The sequence below is a fragment of the Lycium ferocissimum genome, chromosome 3, assembly GCF_029784015.1.
Source record: "Lycium ferocissimum isolate CSIRO_LF1 chromosome 3, AGI_CSIRO_Lferr_CH_V1, whole genome shotgun sequence".
Taxonomy (NCBI): Eukaryota; Viridiplantae; Streptophyta; class Magnoliopsida; order Solanales; family Solanaceae; genus Lycium; species Lycium ferocissimum.
The window spans coordinates 40,829,973-40,839,512 of record NC_081344.1 but is presented as its reverse complement, the minus strand read 5'-3'; the positions used below and the strand labels follow the sequence as shown (position 1 = coordinate 40,839,512).

The window sequence follows — 9,540 nt, the reverse complement described above, 5'->3', positions numbered from 1 at the left end:
GCATTGCAATGATACTAAGAGATTTTCAGCTCTCGAGAGGTATATAAAGGGATAAATGTGTAGTTATACGGACACGAATGCCTCGAAAACGGAGAAGTTTTCCTAAAAGATGATTTAAGAATAGAACAGATTTGCATGTTTAAAGGAAGATTTCATCAACTTCAGGGGCAATATTATAAAATAACAAGTGGAGAAGGGCGCTCGAGGAGGAAGGAACTCAAGGAGGGTTTGAGGATGGGAATAGGAACGGTACACTAATGGGCTGATTAAAAGAGAGGAGAGAAGAAAAAAGGAAGAAAAGAAAAATAAAGCAATCACAAAGGACAAGTGAGAGGATAATGAACTAACAAAGCTAGCTGGGAGGTAGTACATCAATGACATGGGATGAGGATAAGGAATATCGAGATTCGATTATAAAGGAAATGGAAGGATATACGGGAAATATTCATGAGTATGGACTAGCCTTGGCGGCGGGAAAGAGAAGAAAGAAGAGAGTATATTAGCGAGGATTTCACGACACGAGCAAGAAGTGGCAGAACATTAGAAGAACTACAACGCATAGGTGGGATGCAAATAAGTAGTCAAGGAAAATTTTGGATAAGTGAGCTAAGTGAATAAAAGGATTGACAATGGAAGTGGAAGAGTGTAGCATATTAATTCTTAATGATATATTGTAGACGTAAAGTGAGATCGGAAACTCAGAGTAAGAAGAATTTCGGTGATAATAGTTGAGGAGGAAGACGAGGGATAAGAAGAGCAAAGTGTGACCAAACGTTCCGTGAAATGTTTTGATGGACTCCAATGTTCCCATTAACCCGTTGCTTTGAGAAATGTTCAGCCATAAAAGGTAGAAGTAGAAAGGCCTTAAAGAAGGCAGCGAGAATGGATCTGTAATGCATAAGCGCTTCGTTTAAATGCAAAGCCCTCGATTAGCAGAAAGGAAAATAAGACAAGCTATACGATGAGAGAATTCTGGTATTCTAAGAGACCGAAAGAGTTGGAGGATCGTTAGGGTTGGCCGATGACTACTAATATTCGGGAGTTACCAGTGTATAAGAACACCCTTAAAAAGGGGGGGGGAAGAACGGTCAGTCCGAAATGAGGTAAGGCCTTGTCAAAAATTCCAAAGAAGGAAAGACATTAGCTTAAAGAGGCCAAAATTCAGGAGCAGAAACGAATTAAGAATGCATATCAGGAATGCATTAAGAGGGAGCAGAAACAAATTAAAAGATAAGAATGCCACAAAGCAGGTATGAAAAGGGATTAGAATGGATCAAGAGAATACTTCATGCGGATGTGAGATATGATATTTCTAGACCAGGGAAAGTTGTGCCACACCTAAATAGACAGCGACGTACCCTAAAGAGTAATAAAGAGAGTAAGAAAGGTCTGTGAGCTAACTACAAAGAGGATGACGAAATGGACGATGAGTACAAAGGACACTTTGGGTTACAACGGAAGAAAATCTTGATATTAAAGCAAAAATATGAGAATCTTCACAAAAGGATTAATGATAGGCGGTGTGGCGATCTCTAAAGAAAGGAAGAACGATATGGGTGTAGATGGAAAGGTAACGGCGTCCACCGTAAATTAGAAAGTATATCAAGGGTCCCTAACCACACTGAGCATAAGGGTATGTATTATAGAATTCTATGAACTATCAACGTAAGGTTATGCCCCGCAGATAGGAATGGACACCTCGGAAAGCCAACAAGGAATGACAGTTAACTAAGTGATCACCGAAATGAGGAAGTCAAGGGTAAGTATACCACACCGATATTGGAGAAGAAGCTGTGGTAAAAAGAGGATTGCCCTAACATTATAATTATAAGTTAGATTGCAAGATGTGAGGCAAAAGAATCAAAGGAAGCTAAAGAAAAAGTTTTGGTAGGAGCTCAAAGATGTTGTGAGCTATGAAATTAGTTTGAACTCAGATTATAGATTGTCCCAAGTGATACGCATTGAAGAATAATAAAAATGGTGAGGAAGCATTAGGTATATACGTATTTTGGATATTGTCATAAATGGTATTGGAAAGGAATTGGGGAGGATAGCCTAAGGAACATAACCATTATGCTTACTAGCCGCAATGTAATGTTGGATAAGCATTTGGAATGTCAGGGTAAGAGAGATTGTGACAAGGATGTAAAGGATTAGAGAGCCTGACTAATGAACTACAAGGAGTCAATACAGTGTATATCTAAGATCAATAGGCACAAAAAGGATAGCCCGAGATGACACCGAAGGAGTAAACGCGAAAAGGGCGCCGTATTTAAGAAAGGGAGCTGCCCACTAATAGGAAAACAAGGAGTGAGAAAAAAGGAGTACTTGCAAAACGACGAGTAGTTACGGCATGGAAAGGCAAGACTACGATAATGGAAACGGAACGAGAGCGGGATACTAGTTGGTATCTAATTACGTACATAAGAACAAAGAGGTGATGGAACGCGTAGATGAGTCCAATGAAAAGGTTAAGAAAGAACGAGAAGACACTAATCAGTCTATAGCATAAAGGTATGGTGATCGGATTCTAAGGGGAAGACAACCGTTTTACGAAACCAACGGAGATATTGTAGGCTTACATATTACAACATTCGAGGACAAATGTTTTTAGGGGGGAAGGATGTTACACCTTGTAGTTTGGACGTTGAGTTCTGTAGGTGTCAACTGCTTAATTGTGAATACTGGAGTGATATGCACCTATGTTATGGTTATAAGGGTTTACAATCATGTATGAGAGTTATTGGAAGGATTGGAGGTCAAATGGGTGGAAAATGAAAAATTGGGCGAACTGGGCAAAATTTCCCTTCGCGTTCGCGATAGCCATGGAAATTCCAGACCATCTTATTCGCGAGAAGACCTCGCATTCGTGAAGGTCAATTATTGAGTCAGTTTCCACCGACTTTGAACCCTATATAAAGGGTAAAGCCCTCTTTTCCACTAGAATTTTTCCCAACAAAACTTAGAAATCAGATGAGGGAGTGAAGGTATCAAAAATTGAGCAATTTTCAAGTGGCAGTGTATTAGTTAGGTTCGGATAGCGCACAGTCGTGATTGTAGCATCGTTTGCGGTGGATTTCGGTTTGGATTCTAGGTGAACACTGAAGATATTGCGGTTTTAGTAAGAATAAGGTATGAATCTCCCCCTATTGATATTGCTTTTGGTTTATCTACGAAGATAGAGTGATTAAATGATCGTATAATAAAGTTGTGGTTGAGAAATTGGATAAACATCGTGCAGGATATTTCATGGAACATTTTGATATTGATGATGGTGTTGTTGTTGTTGTTGTTGTTGTTGTTGGTTGTTGGTAACTGTGATTTCGGGCTAGGGATATAAACGGGAGAGTCTTCTTTGAAATTTCGTATTCTAGGAAGAGTTAACTTAAAGGCTTGAGGTAAGCACTTGATAACAAGCCTAACAATAGTATGAATTTCCTTGATTGTAGATTTGCGAGTTCGAGAAGTAGGAGTTAGGCGAATAGATAAGCTTTAAGGTATGTAAGGCTATCCCTTCTTTCTTCTTTGGCATGAATTACATAAAATGAGCAAACGACGAACATACATGACTCCAATAAACTCTAGTTCTCAGTAATACTTGACATGATAGTTGTCTTTGGTTCCTCAAGTGTTGGTTCATTCTAATTATTCTCTTGAATCCTAAATGATGATTCATATTGTACATGATTGCTCCTAATACTCGTGCACAGTTTCATTGCATTATTCACCGAGTCCCTCACTAGAGGGTCGGATACGGTATATATTTATAATTCACCGAGTCCCTCACTAGAGGGCCGGGTACGGTATATATTCATATTTCACCGAGTCCCTCACAGGAGGGCTGAGTACGGTATATATTTATATTTCACCGAGTCCCTCACTAGAGGGCCGGGTACGGTATATATTTATATTTCACCGAGTCCCATAATGGGCCGGGTACGGTATATATTTATATTTCACCGAGTCCCATAATGGGCCGAGTACGGTATATATATATATATATATATATATATATGTATGTATGTATGTATGACTCACAACATAAGGTGCAAATGCATTGGTATCCCTTGATTATCATACTTATCTCCTGTCATCTTTTCACTCGGTCATGATCTTCATTTCTCGTACTATGCTTACATATTCGAGTACATTTTCATAATCGACCCCACTTCTTCGGGCGCATTTCATGCCCGGTACGTCATCGAGTTTGGTGATCCTCCCGGCTTAGGACTTCGCTCGGTACCGCTTGGAGAGCTCCATTGTTCCGAGCTTGAGTCATTTTGGCACAGATCCTTTTGATATAGACTTATGCATATTCAGGGGTACGGCGGGGCCCTGTACCGCCATATTTCACTATTATACTCTTAGAGGTCTGTGGACATGTGTGGGTTGTATGTGTGTGTTTTGGTCAGCTATATCGACGTAGTTCGTTACGATATTCCCGTATATAGTGGCAGCCTTGTTGACCTGCATAATTTGTTATGTTTTAGTTAGCTATAACTCCTCAGGAGACAAGTTCATTTCGACATATGACGTTATGAGTCTACAGCATGCTTTTACAAATTTCCAGATTATATCTAGCAGGTTCGTATATGAGTGTCCAGCTCGGGCACTAGTCATGGCCCATCGGTTTGGGTCGTGACAATTATGCGGTCCGTATAATGGTCCGTATAACAGTCACAGTGAGAGGTCATCACTAGAAGACTTATACAGTCACTTATACGGACCATATAAGTGTCCGTATAATTTATGAAGGGCAGCCTTGTCTCTTTTTATAAATATAAGTCCCAAGTTATTATTTTCATTTCTCATTTCCTCTACACCTCTTGAAACCTTTAGAACACACCTTATTAACACAAATTCAATAGAGATCAGAGATCAAATGCTAAAAATTAGTGGAATCAAGCGCAAGGATGCTAACTAGGGTTAAGGGAAGCCAAGAATCTCTTTGGTGTTGAAGTTGGGTTTTCTCCAAGTGAAGTATTTTCATCCAAAGCCCATTCCTACATAATCAAAGGTGAGTTTTGTATTAATTTTATGCTAATAAGAGTATTGAATGGTTGAATGACTTGGATTGAGGAAGAAAGTAGAATATGGAGTTCAAATATGAAAATAGTGGTATTCTTGAATAGTGACTTGACTTGAATGATAGTTCTTGACATGTTATGGGTATAATCTTGTTATGAATGATATTAAGGATGTTAAAGAAGCATTATATGTGAATGAATACGACGTTAGGTGGTAACTATGGTTATGGATGACTTGGAGAGGGAATTCTGAGAATTGAATCATGTCTAGCTTAACAAAGTTTATTGATTATGATATTATGGATGTTGTTATTGATGTTTGGGAGCTATTATATTATATGGAGAAAGTTGTAGAAACAAAGGAAGTCCTGCCCAAAGGAAGTGCTGCCCAATTTTCGTTAGCCCTTAGTCGCCTTAGCTTAGCTTCAAGTATGTTTCCGGTTATCTAATCTTAGTACGAATTCTCTTGAATGTAGAATCGTGAACTTGGAGGGAAGCGTTTAGTCGGCAAAGTTAGAGAGGCGTAAAGGTATGTAAGGCTAGTCCCTTTCTTTCAAAGGCATGACTCTTATTTTGTGATTCATTTTCTATATTCCCATAATCTTCTTACATCCTAAAAGATGAAGGTTAAAGGTTCTTAAGGGCTTCGTATGAGACAGAGATGAGATATGTTCCACGATTATGATGATAATGATGCTATGATGAGCTCGATATTCTTATATTTATGATTTCATTGATGTTGCTTCTTGTTGTTAGTCTCACCTCATGTTACTAGTTCCTTCAGGGTGAGACATGACGATCATGACTATTCCATAACATAATCGGAGGTTACCGACCTTACGTCCCTCCAAAAAAGTTATAGCTTTCACTTGGGCTCTCATGCATGCTTATGTTATTTTTATGTATGATCACACCGTGCCTACATGGCCGGGCAGTATAACACCGCGCCGCCCTATAGGCGGCCGGGCAGATACACCACTGCAGTGGGCAGCTTACACCCCGAACGCGGGAGGCCTGGGCGCGGGCTAATGCTGATCACACCGCACCTATGTAGTCGAGCAGCTTATATGTGTATGATATGATATTATTTTTATTATAAAAGGTAGCATGCATGACTCCGCCTTAAGAGGCAATCAGTTACAGGTTTGCTCCTCTCCTTATGTTCTTTATGTCTTTATCATACTGTTGTACATGCCTTACATACTCAGGACATTGTTCGTATTGACGTCCTTTTCTTTATGGACGTTGTGTTCATGCCCACAGATAGACAGGGAGACGGTGCAGACACTTAGGAGCTTTTCCAGCGGATTCGCAGGGGCGCTCCACTACTCTGGAGTCGCCATTTTTCGGTATATTCTTTTGTGTACATATTGGGGCATGAAGGCATCCTGTCCCGTCCTTATGATTCCGGTATTCCAGTTAGAGGCTCGTAGATACTTATGTGTGGGTTGTAGACGCTATGTGATCATCTTCATTATATATTCTGTACATCATTTTGTAGCCTCGAGGGCTTATGTCTATACATATTTTGGGAGGTATTAACGACTGTTTTACGATAAGTCTTGTGTTGAGAATGATGTATGCTCAGGTTCAGGATGATAGATAGCGTGATGAGTGTTACTCGGTAGTCAGCTCCGAGTACCCATCATGGCCCACTAGTTGGGTCGTGACACAAACTCGCCATCCGGTTACAGTCCTCATCGGAATCTGCTCATTCTTTGCATTTGGCACCACCGTGATGCCTCCCTTTTTTGGAACACATTGGACTGGGCTCACCCATTTACTATCAGCAATTAGGTAAACCACTCCAGTATCTAACCATTTGATGATCACCTTCTTGACGACCTCTTGTATATTCTCATTCAGTCTCTTTTGATGCTCTACACTCGGCTTGCTATCCTCTTCCAACTAGATTTTATGTTCACAGATCCCAGAAGGAATTCCCCGAATGTCTGCTATGGTCCAACCAATGGCAAGCCTATATTCAAGAAATACCTTCAAAAGTCACTCAATCTGCTCCTCAGTCAGTAATGCTGAAACAATTCAGCAATGTATTGTTCGGACCAAGGAACTTGTACTTTAAATATGATGGGAGCTGCTTAAGCTCCAACTTCGGTGGTTCAATGATCGAAGGCTTTGCTGGAGGAGTTGTTCTATTTTTCAGATCAAGATTCAGCTTCTTTGGGTGGTAAGAATATGAACTCAATCCAACAAGCGAATTAACCGTCTCCACATAAACCTCCATGTCTTCAGCATCAAAGTTTACAAGAATACCGGCTAGAGCTTCACCCAAACTTTCTTCTTCCATCTTGAACTCCACCGCTTCATCTATAATATCAAAAGAATCAATCACAGAAATGCTCTCGTAAGCACTTGGTAACTTCAGCCCCTTGCTTGCCTCAAAAATAACTTCCTCGTCGTTGACTCAGAACATGATTTTATTCTTCTCCGAATCTATCAGAGCTCTCCCTGTAGCAAGGAAAGGTCTCCCCAGAATAATAGGAATGTCCCGATTAACAGTACAGTTAAGAATCACAAATCTGCAGGCAACATGAATTTACCAACCCGCACAAGAACATCATCAACCACGCCAACAGGCCTCTGAATAGATCTTTCAGCCATATGTAGCCTCATAGTAGTCGGCCTTGGCATCCCCAAACCTGATTGCTTATATATAACAAGTGGCATCAAATTAATACTAGCCCCATTATCACACAAAGTACGAGCAACATCATGGTGCCTAGCAGAACAAGGAATGGGGAATGCCCCAGGATCGCCCTTCTTCTGAACAGTAGTTGTTGAAATGATGGAACTCACAGTGTGAGTCAAACTCACAGTTTCATGTTGCACCATTTTCTTCTTGGTCAGCAGGTCCTTCAAATATTTAGCAAAATCGGGCATCTCCTTGATAGCTTCCAAGAAGGGAAAATTCAGAGACAGTTGCTTTAGCTGATCATAAAAAATTTCGAACTTAGCATCTTCCTTCTTCTTCACCAACCTCTGAGGAAAGGGAGGTTTAGATTTGAAAAGCTGAGTCAAAGGTTGGAGAGCCCTTTTCATAGTTTGCTTGCTCTTGTCATCAGTCTCCTTCAAGATCTCTGGAGTACCAGCAACCTTCTTATCCGTAGGATTCTCATCAACAATAATTGGTGTACCAGACTGTACCTCTTCATCTTCATCAATCGGCTCGAGCTCGAAAACCTTCTTTTCAGCACCTTAGAGTATTTTACCACTCCGAGTACTAATGGCAAACACCCGGTCTACACCGCCTCCCCCATTCTTCGAATTTTAAATAGTGTCACTAGAAAGTCCTCCCTTTTTATGAGGGTGCTGCTCTCTAGAAATACCACGCATCTGTGACTCGAGCTTCTGAATAGCTACTGTATGGGAACCCACTGTCTCTGTTAGCCCAGATAAAGTCCTCTCAGACTTTGACTGATTTGCTAGAACCTTCTCAAGCATTGCTTCAACCCTCGAACTGCCTTGCTCTGTTGATTGCCCTTTCGGTGGTATATAAGGATTGTAACACTTGTTCCCAAAATTGTTGCTATTGTTGTAGCTCCCTTGGTTCGTACCACGATAATTATTATTGTAGTTCCCAGAGTTGTTGTTGTTGTAAGCACTCTGACCCTGATGAGGTCTCCATTGATTCTAATTTGGGTACCCACCTTGGTAGTTCTGTCTTTGATAACCCCCTTGAGAATTATTCACATAGTTAGCATCTTCTACCTGCATAGGAGGTCCCTCGTGAAATGGACCCTCTTGGGTCTGGTACATCCCTTTCGGCATACCTGGCTCATCCTCACAAACATTTACCTTCTTAATCTGGGTCTCATCAAACTTCTTGGTTAGTAAGGAAATATCCGTTGCAAGCTCATCCAATGTTTGCTGGATATATTGATTCTCCTTTACTATATTCTAGATCATGACACTACCATAAGGCACCACATCAGCATTGTTTGAGTGCCAAGCCTGATTGTGCGTAGTCAGCCTGTCAAGTATGTTGGTCACTCGTCGGTAAGATTTATTCATAAAACTACCATCAGCTGCATTATTTGCAATTGATTGCGACACTGGATCCAGCCCTCGATAGAACTTCTCCATTAATATGTTCTCCGAAAAATCATGATTTGGAATTTTCGGCAAGTACTCCTTAAATCTCTCCCAAGCTTCATATAACTAATCCCCCGGTCGCTGCTTGAATTCATAGATCTTGTCACGAATATCAACCTTCTTGCTAGGAGGATACCACTTCTTGAGAAAGACCGATACACCTTTAATTAGCGTAAAGCGGATGATGTCAAATATAGTAACCCAACTAGGTTGGGGTCGAATCCCACAGGGAATATAGTGTGAGAAGGTTACTAAACTCGTACTATCTCTAGTGTCTTAATCAGACTATTTTTGTAAAAGTTTGTTGTTTATGACTAATGGCTAACTAATTGCTTTGGATTGTAATTTATAGTAAAAGAAACCAAGGTTGTGTCCCCTTTAGATAAGGTGTATGATCATG

The 9,540-nt window shown here is 40.5% G+C and overlaps 1 protein-coding gene and 1 non-coding gene across 2 annotated transcripts; one reads left to right on the top strand and one right to left on the bottom strand.

Moving 5' to 3' along the window:
• Positions 1-7,047: 7,047 nt before the first annotated feature.
• LOC132048878 (uncharacterized) lies at positions 7,048-9,131 on the bottom strand. The gene is made up of 5 exons (XM_059439562.1): positions 8,973-9,131; positions 8,696-8,915; positions 8,375-8,590; positions 7,589-8,242; positions 7,048-7,355 (listed from the first exon to the last, which is right to left on the bottom strand). Exons 1-5 carry the CDS (start codon positions 9,129-9,131, stop codon positions 7,048-7,050), a joined length of 1,557 nt encoding a protein of 518 aa, XP_059295545.1.
• A 16-nt stretch (positions 9,132-9,147) lies between these two features.
• LOC132051305 (small nucleolar RNA R71) lies at positions 9,148-9,253 on the top strand. The gene has a single exon (XR_009413677.1). It is a non-coding gene; the product is annotated as a small nucleolar RNA R71 (small nucleolar RNA).
• The last annotated feature ends 287 nt before the right edge of the window (positions 9,254-9,540 follow it).

What these genes read in the sequence shown, in the direction of transcription:
- LOC132048878 (XM_059439562.1), bottom strand. Translation starts at nt 9,131, where the DNA reads ATGGAGAAGTTCTATCGAGGGCTGGATCCAGTGTCGCAATCAATTGCA. An exon ending in ACTCAAACAATGCTGATGTG is followed by an intron (nt 8,916 to 8,972) that starts GTGCCTTATGGT and finishes CAATATATCCAG; the next exon opens with CAAACATTGGATGAGCTTGC. An exon ending in TGATGTTCTTGTGCGGGTTG is followed by an intron (nt 7,356 to 7,588) that starts GTAAATTCATGT and finishes TTGATATTATAG; the next exon opens with ATGAAGCGGTGGAGTTCAAG.